The sequence below is a fragment of the Nothoprocta perdicaria genome, unplaced genomic scaffold (genome assembly GCF_003342845.1).
Source record: "Nothoprocta perdicaria isolate Ctin4 unplaced genomic scaffold, notPer1 scaffold_44, whole genome shotgun sequence".
Taxonomy (NCBI): Eukaryota; Metazoa; Chordata; class Aves; order Tinamiformes; family Tinamidae; genus Nothoprocta; species Nothoprocta perdicaria.
Window position 1 is genome coordinate 740608 of NW_020455688.1, and position 22028 is coordinate 762635.

Sequence of the window (22028 nt, forward strand, 5' to 3'; positions counted from 1 at the left end):
CTTACCATCTAAAGATGAATATAATTAAGAAATTGAGTCAGTTTACAAATAGGTCATGGATCGCATAATAAACTGCTATTGTTGACTTTTATGAAGGCTTTTTCTCCCCAACATTGTTTATGAAAAGCTGTTGGCAAAGACATTGAGGCAAAAACTGCTGTAGGCTTCTTTTCTGGGCAGCGCGCGATGCCTCCCAAGCTCCTCCTTCCCTCCCAAACGCATCTTTTGAATCCCTGTGTGAGTGGTTTCATGTACGTACATGTGCTGCGATCAAGCGGTGCAGCAGTTGATTTTCTTGTACTGAGAGCTGTGGGATGTTAATTGCTTTTTTTTTTTTTTCTTTAATGGAGCTCACTTTCATTTGAATGCTCTGTTTTCTCAGAGTGAACTTCTCCAGCGCCTTCAGCAATCGGCGTGGGCTCCACCGAGCTGCCCCATGGTGGGTTTCTTGGACCATAGGGCACGCTGCCTCCAAGAACGGCTTGGGTGTCCTGTCATTCCCCTCTCACCTTTGCCAGGGTGGTATGGAGGTCTCTGGCACTTGTCTCCAGCACCATGCATGTTTATGCACCTCAGACTTGGATCAGTGTCTTGGGCTGCTCTAGGTGCATGTATGGTCTTGCTYTTCACACACAAGAGACAGTACATGAAAGTGGTCTGGCTATTGCAGGCAACAAGTGGTCTCAGGGTAGCCAGCAGTGTTCTTGAAGCGGCCTGCCAATTAGTTTTTCTTTATTTCAACCTGCTCTGAGTGCATCCCGTTCTTGTACCAGATGTCATCTACTCCAGTCAGAGGCACCTGATCTGGACTGAAAAAACTCCTGCCAGAGGCAAAATGCAGATTCTCACTTCATTACCTGCACCAGACTGGTGAGAAAAAGCGAAGGCGGAGGAGGCAGATTAAAACAGACCAGGAAAACATTTGAAAGACCTGGGGCTGAGCTGCAGCCTGCTCTGGATTCAGCTTTTCTCCTGTRATCCCATATGTTCAGATTTATGTTTAACTGGCTTCGCAAAAGGTGCAAAAGGGTTAGGCAAGAAATTTTTTGGATTTATACATCTCTAAAGATAGAARCTGGGATACAAATTCTGGCATGGATTCCTTGATAAAGAGTCAAGAAAACAGCAAAACAGGATGGAAGCTGCATCRATGGAGATCTTCTAGGAACAATAGTATCTTTCATGCTTCACAGCCATAAAACGTATGAATCAGCTCACCTAAGGCAGGAGAAGTCAGGAGCTGGTGACATCAGCTTTGGGAGCTCAGTCTCATTCTTTTGATGTTAACACATTTCCTGACTGAATCGGTGCTCCGGAAATGATCTCCTTTCCTCCCTCATGTTAGGAGATAGGTCAGGCTTTTTTGCTAGGCCAGAGGGTTACTCTTGCAGAGACCAGCAGACACCATGGTAGGCCTGGCACTGGCCATCACCAGGGCTGGGGCTGCTTTAGCTTCCTGACATTCGCCATCTTCCTGTGGCCAGGCCACATGGACCCTGACACTGCCACAGAAATGTTTGTGGGATATGCGCCTTCATCCCGGGTGAATGTTCCTGTTGCTGGAAATAACCTTCCAACCTTAACCGTTCTGTGATAACATTTAGGTGTCCAAGATGGCTTCAGATGGTGGTCAAAGTGCTCGGCAGCCATGATGGCTGCAAGGGCTTGGGGTGCCCCAAAGGATGGAGATGAGGGGGATCTGCAGCAAGAACTGTTGTGACCTGCCCGTGGCATTGACCTTCTACCATGTGCAGTGCTAACCTGGTGACAGGCAGGGCTTTAGAGGCATCTCGTCCCCTTTGAGGGCACGTTGGGTGAAGTCCCCAGCAACCTGTTCCTCCCTACAGACAGCTGGGAGGGATTTTGCTTTTGGGATGGTTAATAAGGAGTCCTGCAGTCATATCTGAGAGGCTACTTTTTTCTTTCCAGAACTTCTACAGAGTATTTGCAGTAGAAAAGGGCAACAGAACTGGGGTCAAAACTGTGTCTATCTGTGAGAAAAAAAGACCCAGTGCAAAATCCCCCTGTCTGCTTCACTAGCCAATGTTTGGGGCACCAAGGAAAGCTAGACGGAGGTGAAGTTAAACTCATTCAATCTTTGTCTTTTGCCACCACACTTGGCTTGTTGTTGAAGTTYCACATTAATCGGATTATTTTCCTGTCAGATGGAAGCTGGAGATAGCAGTGCCGGGTGCGCAGGACAGGTTTGAAGGCTCCGATTATCTTGTTAGTGTCAGTTCTTGGCCCCTTATCAAAGGGCCTCTCCGCTTCTCTTCCCTTCGCGGTGAGTTCTTCAAGAAGGAGAGCTACCTAGTAGTTCTATGTTTGCCATTTCTCTTTGGGGAAGTGTCAAGAAGAAAAGGCACCCGAGCTTGTAAAGCAGGAGGTGGAGTGACGGATGATACCTGCTGGTCGGGGCTGCCAGGATGTGTTTGAAGCTGCAATGCCGCAGCGCGAGCGCAGCAGCGAGGCGGCCGCGGGCTTTGAAACGTGGGGTCACGCCAGGGGTGGCCGGTGCCACTCGGGTGCTGGTGCCTCCCGAGCAGATGAAGCTGACAGAGGTCTGCACGCAAGTGGCAGTTGTGTTAGGTGTGAGTTTGTAGCTTGTTTTAATGAAACCCCATAGCTCTTGCTCGACTGACTTGTTTTAAAGTAAATGATCCTGCCTTTGCACTGTCAGCTGGATGTAACTTAAAGTGACTCTTTCCAGGTAAAATGCAGCTTAGAAATAGCAAGTGGATCAAGTGGCTGCAGAAATGACTCTGAAGAGAGGAATCGGGAATCCAATTTTGTAATCAGGAATGCAGCATTTATTTGTTGTCCTTTTAAAAATCATCTCTCTACGTTTCTAGCTTTATCAGCATACAAGTAGATTAACTAGAAATTCAGGTATTTCTGGATTCACTCACATCAAGAACTTTTTGCCGTATCTTTTTGCCATAAAGATATCAAAAAAGTGAAAGCAACCACTTCACATTTCTGCCAGCAGGCAGAATAGCAGCRAACAGGAGAAGGGCGGGACRGGAGATCCCTCAGCGCCGCGTCGCRAGCTCGGGACAGGCGGCCTAATTGAGCTGAACAGACGCGCGCTCGGCGGGAGACCGCGCGCCCGGGCCTCACAAAGCAGGACTAACCCTCACAAAGCAGGAATAACCCTCACAAAGGAGGAATAACCCACACAAAGCAGGAGTATCCCTCACAAAGAGGAGTAACCCTCACTAAGAGGAGTAACCCACACAAAGCAGGAATAACCCTCACAAAGCAGGAATAGCCCACACAAAGCAGGAGTATCCCTTACAAACAGGAGTAACCCTCACAAAGAGAACTAACCCACACAAAGCAGGAATAACCCACCCAAAGCAGGAATAGGCTACACAAAGCAGGAGTATCCCTCACAAAGCAGGAATAACCATCACAAAGTAGGAATAGCCCACACAAAGCAGGAGTATCCCTCACAAAGCAGGAATAACCATCACAAAGTAGGAATAGCCCACACAAAGCAGGAGTATCCCTCACAAAGCAGGAATAGCCCACACAAAGCAGGAGTATCCCTCACAAAGCAGGAGTAGCCCACACAAAGCAGGAGTATCCCTCACAAACAGGAGTATCCCTCACAAAGCAGGAGTAACCCTGGCCATTTGTGGCCGCTCTGTGGGCCAGGCCTTGCCCATGGTGCACAGCCGCGGGTCGAAGTTTTGAATGTGCGTTCCCSAAATGGCTTCACCAAGCGCCCAGGGCCGAGCCCATACGCTGCACTGAGGGCTGGCAGCCACAGCGAGGAATTAAGCGGGGCGAGAAGACAGTTAAGAGTAGTGAGGTGATGGTTAAGAGTAGCAAAGTGCTACGCTCACAACTACCGTTTCGGCAGCGTTCACAACTACCATTTCAAATACAGCACTTGCAAACTCAGTGTATTGTGGCTGTCTCTCAGGCCCTGATGGAAGTTGCTTCTTTAAGTTCACATAAAATCGCTTTTACAATCTTCAGCTTTTGTAGTGTGTCGTTAAGATCGGTATATGAGAAGTGCGCAGTCAGTGAAGTTTCTGCTAGGTTAAATGAGCTTATGTCATGTTTGAATCATGCAGATAGCAGTAGCACTGGAAAGAAAGATCTTTCTGTGCTGTTTTGCAAGTTACTGTTAAACATGCTGAATTCATTGCTAGCTCTAGATTACTAGTAATTATCTAATATGTGGTTGCATCATCAGCTAGTTCTGTTTTTCCTTTCTAAATTATTTGAATCTTGTCATTAGAATTTACTATTTCTACAACATAAAACTGTCTTTAACTTTACTAGAGGAAAGTAAAGATATTTTTATTACCATGTGTTAGCAACTGTGTTAAAATTCCCTATCTCTGCATTTTATGTGGKTTTATATTATTTTATATTACAATATCTTCCTGATATCTGTCTTAATTTCTCTCTTATAGCTGCTTTGATTTTCATGGCATCTATTCACTCTCATAACATTCAACTTCCTCATCTTCTTCCTTAGCGTATTGTTTCTGTTAGCAACCTCTGTACTTCCAGCCTTGCATCACCCCTCCGCCTCCTTTTCTATTACCTCTCACCACTGCAGGTGCCAGAATTGTTGTTCTGTTTCACTGATGTTGCCTAGGTCACAAATTGCATTATTTATTAACCTTTTTTTTCTTTTTGCCAGAGCTTGGTGTTTCCCAGAGCCTCAACCTTATGAGTGCACACATCAATAGAGTTGTCACTGAGTACTTACTTTTACTGTTTTAATTACTATTTTTAATGTTGAGGGTTTTTTTTTAAACCATTAAAACTGCCCCAAAAGAGTGAATTTTTACATTCACACATTCAACTGTTTTCCCCAGGTTTGCTGAAGGAATAAATTACATCGASCTGAGAGGCATGTGTGGTTAGCAAAGACCTATTTACACACTGCGGGGCTGCCAGCCAGAGAGGCAAACAGCAGCTATCAGCGTGCAGCATAYAACTTAGCTTCTTTTAATGTGAATTGCAGCATACAATGAAAAAGTGAGAGGCATATTTATGAAATAAGAAAATAATTAAATTGTTGTTTTATGCGTTACGCTGGGGCCAGTGATGAGACCTCTGAGCCAAACGAAAGCCATCTCGCTTGTTTTTTCCACTTATCTAAAAGCTCTTCTGAATTGTCAACTGTGAACATGGGGAGGTTAGCACCCTCTTTGCTTAAGACCATCTAATCTTAGTACTAGCTTTTCATCGCAGAAAGGACCCGTGAAGCCTGCCAATGCCAGCCCTTTTCTGTAGTGCCCCTGTGTCCTTTCGCTTCTGTGCAGTGTCTGCGCTGACCTTCACTTGGTACCAGAGCAACCTCCAAGAGGGCTTCCCCTTTCCATTCGTTGTCTTAGATTTCTTACGTAATTCTGCATAGTGTTGGCTTCTCTTCTGATTGTGTCATTGGCTATTGTGAAGAAAATTCCCCTGCCGAGATTATTTTGCTTCCATGCTTTTATTGCCTTAGACATGTCCAAGCTCCCAGAAGGCAATAAAACACTATGTGTTCTTTGGTACAGACCTGGTATTACAAGTCTGGTTCCTCACCTGACCACGTCATGGTCACTTATTTCTATCTACTACCTTTTGTTTGTTTCTTGATTATAAATTTGAAAGTTTTTTTGTTTTTTTTTTTTAATATACCTATCTTTTTTTCCATGCTTTTCCATGGTGTAGTTTATATGGAAGCTGCAGTTCAGTCAGTCTGAACAATGCTTAAGTCCACGCAGTAACTTCTATGCAATCCAGCACACCGGGACCATAAATCCTCTTCTGCAGCAAGTCATCTGTTACTCTTATGTTGCTGTGTGACAGCAGCCTGAAGAGACCTGCAGCAGGACAGACAAACACAGGAGAGAAATTTATCTCTTGGGACTGAGAAGGGACATAGTAAATGTTTGTCAGACTCCTTGAGAGTGAAAGGTGGTGGAAGGACARGGCTAACAGTCAGGCATGTACATTTGCTGGAGAGCAGGGACACTTATTTGCATTAGCGTATGGAAATGCTTGCTTGCTTTCACCTTGCTTTACAGGAAGGCAACTTCTCACAAGTGTCTTGAAAGAAAGAGGTGTAGAGTGGGAATGAGAAGGAGGACTTCATGGACATGCTAGGCAAGTGGACAAAGAGGCAGATACGTGAAAGAAGCAGAGGGGAAGGGCAAATTTGGTATTGTCAGAGTGGAGGGAAAGAGGAAACACACCAAGAGCAAAAGCAGCAGAATGCGACGTGGTGGAGCAGAAACCTTGATGCACATTGTATGCAGTAAAACAGGAGCTCTGCATCACTGCGCCCGGGCCTGGGAGGATTGCACAACCACCACACAGCTGCTTTGGGGACTAAACTTGCTTTTGTTGGGGCTCCAATTCTCCTTTCTTTCCTGTATCTTTGGAGTTCCTTGAGATCTTCTGTAAAGGCTGCGCAGGTCTCTGCATCTGCTCCAACAGGAGCATCTGCTGCCGACCAGGCTGGACAAGACCTAAGCCCACACTGGTAGCGCTGAACACCAATACTGTCTAGTTATCCTTGAGTAATTAATTTTSACATCTGTATCCTTGTTTTTTCCCTGTTTGTGTTTCTCTGCCCCACTTCTCTACTGAACGTTGGCGATTTACATTTGAATTAGTTGGCTTCAGTATTAGTAGATGTTTTATTGTAGTTTGGGATGCCAAACAGGGCCCTGATTCGTCTCCCCAAAGATGCATCTGTCTCCTTGCTCTGCTTTGAAAACGTGGCAGCTGAGAGCAGAGGGATTAGCAGCTAGACGGGGCTTTCAAAACAGGCTTTAATTAGAGGTGCAGGATGGAGCTCAGTGATCACCTCCGATTACTGCTGCAAATGCTCGGAGAAATTAGAGCAATGGCGTATTAAGAGGTGGGTTCTCAGATGTTAATATCTCAAGCAGTTCAGTCTTTCTAAGGTGATTTGGGCTGCTTCGCACTTCTGTTGCACGCRTGCAGATCGAGAATAAGGGCAGCAAAATCAACTGTGTTACAGAGCAAATCAYTTCTTTTGTGAGGGGAAGAGTCAATAAACGTGTCCTTCAGTATTTCTGCCTTTTGGTAAAAGATGCATTAGGGTGTTGTTCAGCGCATTACTCTGTATTAGAAAGGAGGGAAGGAAGCAACATGCTTATTTTGTAGTAGTAACTCTTAACTGTTCTATCTTATCCTTCTGCAAGTTTATTGTTGCCACATTATTTATTCCTGAGTTTCTGCTGGAAACCTGGGATTAGGGTTTAGTATTTGCTAGGCTGGCGTAATTACTCAAATGCCACCACCTATAAAGTGTTTTSAAATCCCTGCAGCACACACTGAGTAAGATCAGTAGTGTTAGATCAATTGTAGGAGCATCATTACTTACCTGGAAAGTTAAAGCCTTTATGAAACAAGTACAAGATGCACCCCGAGCCTCGACAAGCCCCTGCATTTCCACCCGTCCCAAAGTACCCTACACCTCCCACACAAGCCAGTCGGAAGCACAGCAGATGTTAAATGATATTTAACAATATCCTATCTGCTTGCCTGGATCATGTCTAAATGTGAGGTGTGGACTTGTGCAGAAGCAAGAGTACAAGTGTGGATGTGAGGTAAAAGCAGTTCTGCATGTTAGAAAGGCAGTATTAAAGTGTTTCCCTTTCGTGGTTACTGGGCTGACTTTAACCACCTGTGACCGCATTTTCGGAAGCCCAAAGTTGTGGTTGTGGAAACAGCAGCGCGGGGGATTATTTCAGCTGAGTGAGAAGCAGGCTGTAGGGAGGTCGTTTTACAGAGCTTGAGGTTTTTAAAGACTGCCTGCCCAGCATGGGAGCCCGGCTCGCTCCAAAGTTTCCTGTTCACAAGAATCACTTTCAAAGGCAAACGCAAAAGGATTTGCCCATTAAACACGAAGGGAGCAGCAGTCCTGGAGGGAGCACCTGGAGTTTCATTTCCATTAAGAGGAAACGGTGAAATGTCTTCTTTCCCCAGTCCATCTCTGAGAAATGGCAAACTGGATTTTTTTTTTCTGAACTAAAGTTTTACTTTGAGCTTGGAAATGTTTTGAAGTTTTACTGCAATGAATTTGAAGAAATTTCATTATGTAAAGATTGGCCCTTAATTAGGGCCTTAAGCTTTTGTGTGTGTGGTTTTTTTTTTAATTTAGATGAAGCTGAAGCAGAAGATATATTTTGCAGTTAGAGAAACCCTTTGCTACTTTTTAAGTCAGATTTAAGACTCGCCATAGGGAAAGAGTGATCCCAAAGCACTGGCTGAGAGCTCAGTCTGCAGACTTTATACAAAATCATGACTTGTATGACTAAGACTCTTAATATCAATGGGACTATACAGGTCAGAACTCCTACAGTGAGAATGTGCAGGTTTTCCTCGATGATTTGCCATCATTGCTCAGCAAGTTCAACATGTGTAGAGTTTGCATTTTAGTGACTTTTTTCTGATGGTATTTTGCCAAATTAATTCAATTAAAGTAAGAAAGATGGGGGTTGTCAAAGTTAGCATTTGGCTAAGTACATCTTGAGCCTGCAGGCTTCATTCACGTAAATAATTTTAACGCACAAAAATTGCAGTGCTGAATTTTGCCTCYCCTTGAGAGCTCAGTGTCCCTCACTGCGTGGACTGACCTGAACTCTGTTTTTTTTTTAATTTTTTTTTTTCATGAAATGCAATAAAAGAGTGAAGAAGGTCAGAGCATATATTAACAGCAATTCAGGGCAATTAGAACTACGGAAAGATGTATGACCATTAGATTCTATAGGAAAGCAGAAAAGTCTCCAGAAAACTCAGTGCACGTTACGGCTTTTCCCAGTGATTTATTCCACGGGAAGCAAGATTTATTCCATGGGTGCTTCTTCCATTGCATCCTTTAAGGCCGCTGTGTGTCTGTATATGTCCTCTACTCCCATGCCGACATTTTTCCTGGGTCAAAAAAGAGAGATGCTGGATGCCAGGACGTCCAGAAATCTCCTTTCCGTTGGCTCCCTGGGAATGAAGAGCAAGTTGTCCCCGTGCCCGTGTGACTTTGTGCCGTGCATAAGACAAGTGACAGGACTGGCGGGACGGGCTAGTGCCAGCCCCGCGTTTGCCCTGGCCTGCAGCCAACTCCACAACCCCACGAGCAACCAGGCTCCTCTCCTTGCGCTCTGGGTGTCCTTGCACAGTGGCTGGGTTGTCTGCAGCCTTGGCAAGGTGGGAAGGAAGGAAACGGCATCCAGAGAGCCGTTTCCAGTGGCCCGAGAGCTCCAGGCAGCGTCTGCCCCGTGCACTGCCGGGCGCGGCGTTCCCGGGCTGCCACGGTCGAGCGTGGCCCGAGAGCACCGGGGTCTTCGGTGTGACCCGGTGTAGTAAATTCCTTCAACTTCTTAATCATCTGCTTRGAGGGATTGCTGGATAGTCTTATATTAATTTTAGAATGCAAAATATTTACTTTACTCCAGATCCATCCTGATCTTATAAAATGTCTGACAGGAAATTTTATCTGGATTTCAAAAAAATGAATCATATAGTTATGCACCCATTTCTAAAATTTGATGGAATAGGAATACTTAGATAGGCATTTGGGATTATGGTATCATTTCTGAAGATCAGTGTGTTTCTGCCTTGCACTGATGGCTCAGAGTGACTGATGCAGCCACCTGAATCCGTCATAACTCGACACAACCTTTCTTGGCATCAGCATTCCAAGACCGTGCACGGAAATTAGACAAAGCGCCTGTGTCCCTCTGGCTTGGTCTGCGGGGCTGCTTTTGTCTTGGTGAGAGTTTTGGAGAGCAAGTTGCGGGAGGAAAACACCCGCTCCGGGTTCAGGTCTATAGAGACAGGAAGCAAGTGTTTTGTCCCTTTTGATTAGTGTTCGGCATGCCAGTTTTCATGGCAAGGATCCAAAAATAATCTGCTCAGTTGACCAGACAGCCAAAAACACGATGATCTCATTGCCAGGCTAGTGAYGTGCAGGTTGTTAACCAGTCAAAGTTCTTCTTTGTTCTTTGCCCTGTCGTGCTTTGAAAAAAATGTGTGGATTTGTAAGCAGAGCACAAGGACAGAATATGTACATATTTTTGGCATTAATATTCTCAGTGCTTGATGGGTCTTCCCCAAAACTGCAGAAATTTGGTGGAGATATTTTTGCCTGCCTGCCTATTTTAACCTTTTGTTCTTCTTTTGTTTTTGATCATATGATACAAGCAAATATTTCTTCTTGCAGATGTGTTTACAGAGTAAAAGATCAGCACATCTGGTCAATTGAAAATCTAGTTAGAAGAAAGAAAGAAAGAAGCATTCTCTTTGAGACTAAAAATGCGGATAAAGTATCTTTTTGTCAAAGAAAATGTTCTCCTTCTGTGGATTTCTGATGGAGCTGAGTTCTTCAGACTGCAGGAGGTGGTTGTGTTCCTGCTTGAGCCTGCAGGATGAACCTTGGGTACCCAACGCACCCACTCATCTACCATATGGAAGGCTCCCCATCACTCCTCTTCCTCTTGAGCTTGCTGTTTGCACAGTAGTTGAGCTACGGTGAGAGTGAGGAAGGCTCTCACACCTTTCCCTTAGGGCATGCATGGTTCAGGTKGGAAATCTGGGCTCCAGCCTTTGCTGCCTTTGTGTTTGGAGTTTGGTAATAACTGGAGMAGCTTTGGCGAAGGAAAGAGACGACTGCTCTGCTTCCCTTTGGGAGAAGTGTGTTCAAATCCAGTGAGGCCGAAGCAGTAACTGAACCCATGTTTCTCATGGCTGATGTATATGAAGTTGACACGTAACTGATATTGTCAAAGAAAAGAAATCTGCCCTTTGTCCTTCTCTTGATGAGTAGCCTTCAGTTTTCCTCCCCAGACAGTTTGCAARTGGTCTGATGATGTCTGGGATTGCAGAAAAACTGACAAAATACACCTACACTTAAGAATATGCTTAATTTCCCAGGCTGTTCTTTGGCAAATTACTAGCACAGTGAGCAGCCTGCTAATCTTGTTCCCTGTATTTTTCTGTTCCAGGGAAATTTGGCAGGTTTATGCATGGCCCAGTAGGTCAATAACTCCTTCAGCTGATACATAAATGGTTTGTTGGCCGTTGTCTGTTTTCATTGTTCCGTCCTTTCTTTGGGACTCAGGATGGCAAATCCCAACCCTGCCCAGTGGGAAGCGACCCCAGGATTTCACAAGGGAGCTGCAGTGAAGACTGAAGCACATCTCGAGGCAAACGGAACATGGCAGAGACATTTAGAAAAATAAATGTGATGAGCTTTGTTTTGCCAACGTCGCTTTGAAAGGCTCCCTTTGAGGCTACTAGTACACAGCTTGTGTGCAAACACTGTGAGCAGAGGAGCTATTTACTCATTGCTGCTACTGCTTTTGAAGCTCTCTGGCAAAGAAAACCCTCAGCTCTTCCCATCCTTCTTTCCATCCCCCGAATCATTTTAATTCCTTCCTGCTTTGAAACTGAAAAGAAAGCGTTTGGAGCGGAGCTCTGGCTTGTCCGGAGAAGTTCTCATTTCAATCAGACCATCTGAAGTAACGATGTTTGTAGAAGAGCCTCAGCTGAGAAGAGAGCAGAGTCTTTGTGGGGAGGAGAACACATGGGGCCAAACTCTTACCATTGGTGGTCAGTGACAGAACAAGGTGTAATGGGTAAAACAAGCATAGGAAGTTTCAGCTCTGTATGAGGAAGAACTTCTTTATTGTGAGGGTGACAGAGCACTGGAACAGGCTGCCCAGGGAGGTTGTGGAGTCTCCCTCTCTGGAGATGTTTAAAACCCACCTGCATGCCGCCCTGTGCCCCATGCTCTGGGTGTCCCTGCTGAAGCAGGGGAATTGGACTAGGTGATCTCTGGAGGTCCCTTCCAACCTTAACCATTCTGTGATTCTGTGATTCTGTGATTCTGTGATTCTGTGACCCATCTGAGTGCTCCCTGGGCAACGTCCAGGCCCTCAGAGCCCTCACTTTGAAGTGGGGTCATGACATGGAGACTTGTCTTGGGGTAAACACGCTGCTCTTACCCACGCTGTACAAGCCAAATGACATAGTTGAAGCCCAAGCCTGAATGCAGAGGAGCGCCTGAGCATCCCGTGACTGCAGCGACTAGGCCTAGTGCTTTCCTCGTTCTTGCAGCAACCAGCTTCACGTCCTCTGAAGGGCTGGGTAGAGCAGCAGGGGCCGTAGCGATGGACACCTGCTCCGTGTGGAACCGGGGGCAGCAGCAGYGGCCTGTGCGGCCCTGCTGTCCCCATCTCTGCCCTCAGACAGGGCCCCGACCAGGCGCGGGGAGCGCGTGGTGCTGCTACAAACACTGYGCTGTGCGCAAGATTAAAACGAAAATCGCACGAAAACCCTCTCCCTTTCCAGCTCAGGAGGCTTGAAAATTATCAGAGCCATCAGGCAGTAGTTTTGATTATACATGGAACAAGATCAAGCTTTCTGGGAGGCGTCTGGGCCCCCAGCAAGTCGGTCCTTGAGTCTATCTGGAGCCGTGATCTGAAATGGGACTTTTAATGAGAACAGGTCTGATGGGTGCCGTAATGTGTGCAGTCTCCACAGACATTAGCATGGGGTGGAAACGTGTCTCCAGCTGCAGATGAAAAGCGTGTTCAGAGCRGGGCCGTGCTGGYGCTTCCCTCCCCACATCCTCCCTCCTCTCAACGTGTCRCRCTCAGCACAGAGACTCGCTGCTCTSCTGCTGCTGCCTCCTCACCCCGTGGACCACCTCGGTGCTCCCTTCCCGGCCCTCTTCCCTGCACATTCCCGGCCAGGCGCACGGGAGCGAGCAGGGAGGCTGGGAAGGGAGGCCCGTTCCCAGCCTTGCCGCACGCAGGCCTCGGCAGCGCTGATCCTTGTCAGCAGATCCAGCCCGTCTCACTTCCCACCCTCCGGAAATGTTCCCCCRGCCTAATGTTACCAACCCAATTAGCATTTCAAAATTCTCAGCTCGCAGGTGCTGCTTTCATAAAACATAATCACAATCTTGTACAACGTTGAGCAATCCCCTTGGCATCAATTTGTTCTTAATCCCCTGTGTGGCTGTACTAGCTGCAAACTGAATTATTTTTTTTTCACTATCAGGTATAAAGTAAATGCTCCTGAACAGCAGAGGCTGCCTTAAAGATCAGCATACCAAAATGCATTTGTTTCTTTCCCTTACACACTTGAGGCATTTGCTGTTGCATTACGCACAGCTTCTCCTCCCACAGGTTTCTTTTTTAAGCTTTCTGATGTAGCTCGTCCTGCTGTCGCTGCTGCCCGAGTGAGAAACCCTGTGAGGGCCGGGCCTTGGGTCTCACTGCTTGTAGCAGGGCACAAGCTGGAATAGGTGACAGTCCAAATAAAAATCCGGGTCCTGGTGCAGCCCTACAGACCCCACTGGTGCTCTGAGCTACTTCGGTTGCACCAGACTGCTGCTAGAGTTTGGTTAAACCCAGCTTAGAGAGCAGCAGCCTGCAGTGGGTCATGCACACGCGCTGTCCTGACCCGTAGCTTGTCCTCAGGAGTCAACCACTTTGGTTGGGCCAGTTCGTCCCAGGTGTTTTCTCTTCCCCAAAGACACCTGCTCTCTCCAACACACTCCACTCTCATGCTAGTCACCACTGTGTAAAAATCCTGGAGCTTGGATGTCTGCACGGGGCATCCTGACTGTCCTTCCCAGCTGTTACCTGCTTTGCTATGATTGAATCTTTCTCCCCAAGTCAGAACTTCCATCCATCCCTTTGCATCCCATCCCTTTGCCATGTTGCGAACGGTGGGAAAGTCACCSGGTCTGCTGAAGAAAACAAAGGAGAAACAAGCAATGAAAGAACAAAACAGAACTTTTTTTCCCCCCTAAAACAATGCTGGGCTGTGAAAGGCCTTATGGCAGTTCGGTGACTGTTGGGGTTGCTAATGGGTTATTGTTCCCGCGGCCCAGAAGGCTCCTCTGTGGAGCCTCTTCTCCTTTCTGGAGATATCAGCCTGTCATGTCCCATCAGCTCAGATTCTCGGGGCTAGGAGTCTTCATTAAAACGGCAAAACGCTGCCTCGTCCTGCTATTCAGGCACCAGGAACAAGTGATTATCCCACTTASCCGAATACTTAACTGTGTCTGTTAGGCCTTGACGGTCAAGTGGCTTTGTTAGACATCATTAGACGGGGATTTCATCCACGTTCTTTTCTTTACAAATTGCCAGGACGTTAAATATATTCACCCATATTTGAACATATCTGCAATAATCACTATTGGTATTAAAAATCATCCACAAATACTGTCTGTGGTTGTCTGGGAAAAGCTTTTGCTGAGCACGGGGTCTCCTGCATTTTCATGAAATCTCTGAATGGACCTGGKTTTTCCGGGAAAATTTTACAGTTTCTTTAAATTGACCCCCTGTAAAGAGTTAAAATGCACATGACTGACTGGAAAACCAATACAATTACTGCTGTGSAACATCAGAAGAAAGAAGCTGCTTTTCCTAGAGCTTATGCTTCCACTGTTTTGGTGAAATACCAAAATACATTGTAATAGCAATATATGCAAAACAAAATAAAATGGTGTGGYGAGCTACATAGCACAGTAGTCTACATCCTCTCGTCGTGAGCCATGCCAGGGTTTATGTCTTGCTTGGCAAGATATATACTTGCCAGGCAGTATTGGTCAAAATACAGAAGAGAGGCCAGGCTGCGCAGGGCCCTCTGAAGCCGGTGGGGATCTTCTTGCTGGCCCTTGGAGCAGACCTTGCCTTGCATGTTCTTCAGGGCAGTGCGGCTACTGTCAGCCTTTGGCACTGTGTGGACAGTAGATAATTATTATCACTTGTCCTTTCCAAAGACCTCAGACTGTGCTGGCAGTCACGGCTCCTCTGTATGTGCAGATTTGAGACTGGTGGTTTGAGATGAAGGAAGGGACCAAACATCTTGAGCTTCATGTGGCTGGTGGGAACCAGTCCCTTGTCATTCCATCCAGCTTTCTGTGAAGATGGAGTTGCCCTTGGGCAACATTTGGGATCCCAGAGCTGGGAGTCTCTGACAGCTCCCATTAGTGCTGCTCTGAGAAATGGTAGGATGTTGACACAAAATACATTGACATTTTTCCAAAAAGATCAAACATATTTTTTAAAGGCATTACTTTGCCCTCTTTTCACTTATTGCACCATTCAGTGGCACTTTTCTCTAGCAAAAGAGAAATTGGTGCTCTCGGCTGTTCCCATCACTAGTCAGGGACCTTTGGGCCGCGTGGACTTTGGTGGCCGTGGGCAGCTGGCTCCTCATTTGGGCCTTTCTGACAGCAGTGCCAGCCCCAGCCCTGCTCAGTTAGGCTTGTTTTTCCTTCTGCTAACACATGTTTTCTGCTGTTTTGCTGAACACATCTTCCTTAGGTTCCCACCATCCTGACTCTGTTCTGTTTACTTTCTTTTAGGTATTTTCTCTGAGCTGTAGACTCTCAAACTTTTGCATAAAGTGGACAGTATTTTAAAGAGATTGTCTTATAGATGTTCATAGTTTTCCCATTTCTGATCATGGAACAGTTTTACGTAGCCTACAACAGCAGTTTGGAAGGGATGACATTACCACGCTGATATTTTGTGCATTTAGAGCCTGTTTCAGGGCTGGTTGAAACGAATGTGCAAGACATTCAGTATCTGTGTGATCAGCCAGTTCTGTAGTGCAGAACTACATCACTTCAGTGGATGTCTCCTGGCTTCTACTGATGTCTGCTCAGCGTTTCGGGTCCCAGCTTCGCCGGGTGCTGCCCGTTGTCCTCACTGCAGGAGCAGCTCCTGCTTATGCACTCCTGCTGCCCAAGAGCATCCYGAGAGATACCAGAAGTATCTTCCTCATCATTAAAAGTCTCATGAGCATCCTCATCATTAAAAAAGGCTTACGACAGGCCTAGCAGGTAGTGCTGAACACAGAGTTGAAAATCTTGAGGCCTTTTGCCATTATTTCTTTGCAACCACTTCAGCCCATCGATTTCTTCTCTGCTCTGGACCTAGAAGGAGGGAATTGCAGCTCTGCTCGGCACAGCCTTGTTCCTCATGATCTTAACTGCCTTTTTTAAAGACATGGTTGCATGCAGTGGCATCAAACACTCATCTGAAGCTCCGTTAACAGATGATGCCAGCTGCTCACGGACACACCTGCTTCTTAAGAGCTAGGAAAAACCAGGAGGTTACTTGAACCTGTAGAGTGTCCTTACTTTGCCTAATGCTAGCCAAGGAATTTGCGTATTGTAAATTCTAGTGTCTGTTATTTAGCAGAAAAAAGTGTGGACTACGGTATTTGTGAAACAAACTTCTGATGATGCAGCATTTTTATGCAAATGTAGCTTTGATAATTAGTTCTAATATCTTTGTATATATTAAGTAAAAAAAAAAAGTGATAATCATTTTATTTCTGCCAACATAAAAAAACAAACAAAAAGGCTGTTTCTGGCCAGGTACTGCCTTTGCCAAATACACATTTCAATTAAACATTGCTGTGTTTACATTTCTAGATAATAAAATTCTTGGGTTTATGGACTGCCAGAAGATAGAAAGCTGAGATTAACGTCTCAGGTTTGATTGGATTTGTCGTAAAGTAAAAGTGATCATGAAACAATGACTATTTAATAAACTTTCAGCTGTTAGGGGGCTTTAGGGAAGTTTGAGCTTTTGTTAACCCTACTGTCTTCTCTTGTCTTTGTAATCCATCCGAGTATGTGGTTGCTATTAAATCTTTTCATTAGTTTGATGGAGGATTAAGATTAGCCCTTCTGTCTGTTCATCAGTGACAGTGGCACAAATCACAACCCATTGCTTGGATTTCTCCCTTCTGGATATTTATTTTGTGGAAATCATATGAAGAATAATATTGCCGGGATAAACAACTGGTGGGCATGGATTGCATTTGTAGCAAACACCTCTTCTCTGTATGGTCACCCAGCTGTCCAGGATACTGATGTTTGGCCAGACACAGAAGTATGAGATGCCAGAGTACTTGTAATACTCTATGCATTATCCATACATACACTGGTGCATGCTTAGGGCTACTCCAGAGAGCAGAGTGTACCCTGAGTTCTGGAGTTTCTCCTGYGTAATATTATTTGAAGCCGGTTTCACACCCCTGATTGAATCCATCTTGCATCTGCAAAAACATGATAAAGATTTTTCTTTTTTTTTAGCKGTATCTCAAGACCTTTGAAAAGACAGATGATGTTAACGTCTTCTCGGCAGACTAACAGATTGGTTGTGCATTTATGTGGCTTAGCTGCATATGGTAGGCATGTCAGACTGTGAAGGGATGTAAAGTGTTGCTGCTCTGTAAAATGCTACTTTAATATTATTTTTCTTATCTCTCCGACGGTAAGCATCTGAAACTTTCATGGAGCATTTCAGTTGTGAATCTCAAACACACATATTATTGTGTATTTAGGGCTTAATTCAATTTGCACTAAAGGAAAAAAAATCCTCATTCTTTATTGTACTTGTTTGAGGTCCTCAAAGCAAATTTTCTCCATCGAAAGTAGAATCGATGCTAATCTGGTCACATAAAACCATACTTTTGGGGGGTTTTCTTTAGGATTTCTGTGGATTTGATTTAATAAAATTTCTGAATTTCTGAACTTTTTGTGGATTTCTGATTTAGTAAAATGAACAAACCCATCGATTCTGCTTTCAGACATTCTGCTGCTGTGAAGCAGAGAGTTGTCCAGTAAACTGGAGAGTTGCACCAGTCTCTTCTGTCAGAGGACACGCACACAGAAGCCTCGCTCAGCTCCTTTTGGCTCTCATTTTACTTCAATGCTTTGCAGCAGGGCCGCAACAAGACAAATTTGCCTTTAAACCACCCTTTAATTTTGGAGGATCCGCAGTTCTGCGCCCGAGCCTGGTTTTCTTTTGTGCTGCCTCCCGAACAACAAGCCTATGTGGTATCYGACGCTGGGCCCTTTCCAGTGATTTATTAACTGTGTCAGAGCAGCGGTTGTGAATGCTGGGAAGCTCTTGTAGACGGTGACAGTTGATATTGATTATGACAGTTTGTGGACTCTTGTAGACTCTAGTGTGTTTTCAGACACTGGAGAGTATTTTGTCCCCTTACTATACATACCAGGGGCTATAGCTCATAGTGTTGTCTTAAGAAAAGGGCCCATTGTCCAGAGGCCTCGTTGCGCGCAGAAGTTGTGTAGCTTATTATGAGAGAAAGAGCAGAAAAGCCCCAGCATCCTATGGAATAGCCAAGCAAATGTGGATTGCTTTTTTGGGGAAAAAAAAAAAAAAGGGGAATAGTTTGTTCTGCTTCTGTTCTTTCAATGGAATGAGCCACGCGGCTGATAGAAGTGGGTAAACTGGTCATTTAAGAAAATAAGATGTGTCCTGTGCTATCTGTTGTCCAGAAATCCAGGCTTATAATGAAGGCTTCCTGTCTGCTAATTTTTAAAGCTTGCCGTCAGTGTTGTGTCTTCACAGAGACTACAGATTTCTAAAATGGGGTTGAGGAAGAGGATTTGTGCAAACTTGGGAGGGGGTGAAAGCTGGCGAGTGAGCTGGTYAGATGGGAGCATCAAAAAGATCACCCCAACGAGAGACTCCTTATTGCTGTTTGCTTTTAGCAAGGCAGGAGGAGAACAAACCTTCCTATTTGCCAAGAAGCCTCTTCAGTGTGAAAGGAAAACAGTCAACAGCTGAGTGGGGACAGACGCTCCGATCGGGAGTCAAAAGCCATTTGGTTTACTGGGCTCTTCCAAATTATTCCATGGTTTCTATACCAATGGAAAAAAACCTCTGTCCCAATGCATTTATTTTTAAAATAAGTACCAGTACTTCAGGCGCACCAGTGATAGTAAAGGAGCCAGTGAGTGTTTTCTGTTCTTGAAAGCTCTTTTGTAACATTTCAAAATACTGATTTTAGCTTGATTTAGATGCAGTTAATGCTGCAGTTTTATGTTAGAGTGAYGCAAAACAATGTTCTGCACATATTTAAAAACAAATATAATAGCAGGTCACATGTGAAGTCAGTAAAATAAATGAGATAGCAAGTCATATGTGAAGTTACATTATTTCAGGCGTACTTTGGGCCAATTATACGGCGGTAAGCTGAGAGCTGTTAGAACTAGATTCTGACATGTCTATGGGCCAGATATTTTCCAGCTAAATCCATTAAAATCAGGTCATTTGTCTGCACCCCACTTAGGGTCATTTGTTTACACCACAAGATCTTTGAGAAGGAGCTTTTCTTACTATCTGTACGTTCCCTCTTGCCATTGCAGTCTTGATCTCTGCTGGGATTTCTAGATGCTGCTATAATACTAACCATGCTTTGTGTAATGTGCTCCGTATTTTTTCAGTTAAATATAGCAGATCAGAAAAAAAATGAAGCCCTCAACGATATCAAGGAGACAGGATGGAACCAAGTGTTTTGATTCCAGTGATGATGCAGTTTCCCCTTTCATGCTCACATTTAATTTGTTTAAATTACAGTATTGTGTTTAATAATTATGTTGTGTAATGAACACTCTAGTTTGTATGTTCACTGTAATCCTAGGAATATACCAAAATTTTACAGTGGCATCTCTCAGTCTGGTATCAGGTATTAATTTTTTTATTGCAAAACATCTGTGACAATATCAGAAATTCTCTGAAGGAATAAATGGAACTGGTTGTAAGTGTCTGWGAACATTATGGGCTTATTTGATTTGGGTCACCTTCTCCTTTTCCATAAAGATTTTTGAAGAAGTTCAGAGGTGAAGAATGAAGAAGTTCAAATGTTCAAATGTGAAGAATTGTTTCCTTAGATGAGTTTTATCTAAAGCTCTGGTAACAGTTCTTGGCTGCTGCATATTTTTTCCTCCTGAAGCCTGAGACTGCTCCTGGAGAAGATAATTTTGGTGTTGTGCTGTGWAAAGTCACAGCTGCCCAGCACTGATTGTCAGCCATTTTGTGGCTTGTATTAAGATACACGTAGCTCCTATCTAGAGCTCTCCCCTTCCCATGAGCTGTGCCGTGGGCGTCAGAGTGTCCCGTTACCTGCTCGCCATTCCGGGTGCCTGCCTGGCATGTGCTCCAGGTTTGCCAGGCTCTCTCTGCTCCTTTGAGTTGCAGTCATCTGCTGCTGTTTTCCTGACGCTCAAAACCAGGCCCTGGTTTACACTGCAYGAGGTAGATACGTTTCCTCCACACGTCCCCCTGCAGGTCTGTCTTATTCACAGGACGGTGCTGACCTCCGTGTCCCTGGGCTGAGCCTGTTTTCTGTCTCTCTTCCCTTCAGATGGGGTCCACAGCGTCACGGCGGTCTGCACCCTGCGCGTCACCATCATCACGGACGACATGCTCACCAACAGCATCACGGTGCGGCTGGAGAACATGTCGCAGGAGAAGTTCCTCTCTCCGCTCCTTTCTCTCTTTGTGGAGGGGGTGGCAACCGTGCTGTCCACGGCCAAGGACAGCATCTTCGTTTTCAACATCCAGAATGACACGGACGTCAGCTCCAACATCCTCAACGTGACCTTCTCAGCCTTGCTCCCAGGGGGCATTCGAAACAAGTTCTTCCCCTCTGAGGATCTCCAGGAGCAGATCTACCTCAACAGGACACTGCTGACCACGATCTCCACGCAGAGGGTGCTGCCCTTCGACGACAACATCTGCTTGCGGGAGCCCTGTGAGAACTACATGAAGTGCGTGTCCGTGCTGAAGTTCGACAGCTCTGCTCCGTTCATCAGCTCCAACACCGTCCTCTTCCGTCCCATCCACCCMATCAACGGGCTGCGGTGCCGGTGTCCGCCGGGCTTCACGGGYGACTACTGTGAGACCGAGATCGACCTCTGCTACTCCAACCCCTGTGGTAACAACGGGCTGTGCCGGAGCCGAGAAGGGGGCTACACTTGCGAGTGCTACGAGGACTACACTGGTATGTGTTTATCTTATCTATTAYCCGTGATTTATATGTTACACGGTCAACCGAGCCAGCTCCATATCATGCTGAAATTGCTGACATTCTTACTCAAAGGGAGAAAAACTCCTGGCAGCAGCATCTGGTGGAGGGAATTAYGTGTCACACGTTGCTTAGGATAAGTCCCATGGCCCCACACATGCAACTGAGCGGACCAAGTGTTGGCCCAGCCTTCCCAGGCGGGACAATATTGAGGTCTTGCAGATCTGCTCTTGACCTGTATCTAGCAGCCTGGTGACGAAGCTGCTTGGCCTTGTAGTTTACTTGATGACTATTAAAGGTCAAAGAGCCACTTTCCTCAACTGAAGTTGAGGAAAAAGCTACRGAAGAGAATTAGCTGGGAAGTGTTCTGGTGCTTCAGTAAAGTCAGAGGGATTTTTTGTGTTTGAAGCTATATGCATGTTTAAGTGTTGAGCACCTGAGGGCTGCCCAGCTGTCATTTACGCTGAAATTGCAGGAATGCCTGGCTTAGCCCCCAAAGTTATAAAAAATTGAAAAGATTAATTATTCAAGTCTTAATTTTAAACATGGCTACACGGCGTGCCTGCCTGCTGGGATGGGTGAAATCCCTTAAGGGGAAGAGTTTTCCTTCACTTTCATGGCTCAGGGTGGTAGTTAATAACCCAGCGGTGCGAGGAGGGAGCTGGMGGTGAGCGGGGACACGGTGGCCACAGCTAAATGAGGCTTTTTCCTCACAAGAGGGGCAGGAGGAGGAGGGTTCCTGCAGGTCAGAGAGGGCTTCAGGACAGCGGGATCCTGCAAAGCTACAGGACAAACCCTTCTGCCCGGGTGATGAAGTCCTGGATCCGTCTGCGATTTTCACTCTTTGCCAGTTTTCTTACCAGGCTCCTCACGAATGACTTATGCGACGGAACACGCTGTGAAGCCCATTTTCCCTTGTGAGGAATTGGTGCAAACGCTGTGCAGCAGCRGGCACCACAAAACACATTTTGTGACCAGTTCATTCCATTTAACTCGTTCATACAGAAATGGCTTGGAGTAGCAAGTCTCATTAAACAAAAAGATATCTATACATAAACTTAACTTATTCATGACTTAGGTACTGGAATAATGTTCATTCCTATCTGACAGGTTTTGAGGGTGTCATACTGGAAATCTCTGGAAAAAAAAGGCTGAATAAGCTAAACAAATAG

General features: G+C 45.6%; 1 protein-coding gene across 1 annotated transcript in view; it reads left to right on the forward strand.

Moving 5' to 3' along the window:
• The window catches only part of CELSR1 (cadherin EGF LAG seven-pass G-type receptor 1), a 155359-nt gene that overhangs the window by 44696 nt on the left and 88635 nt on the right, over positions 1-22028 (forward strand). Inside the window, exon 2 of the mRNA XM_026046413.1 lies at positions 20194-20832. Within this exon, the coding sequence (XP_025902198.1) occupies positions 20194-20832 (639 nt within the window). The remainder of the gene's footprint in view (positions 1-20193; positions 20833-22028) is intronic.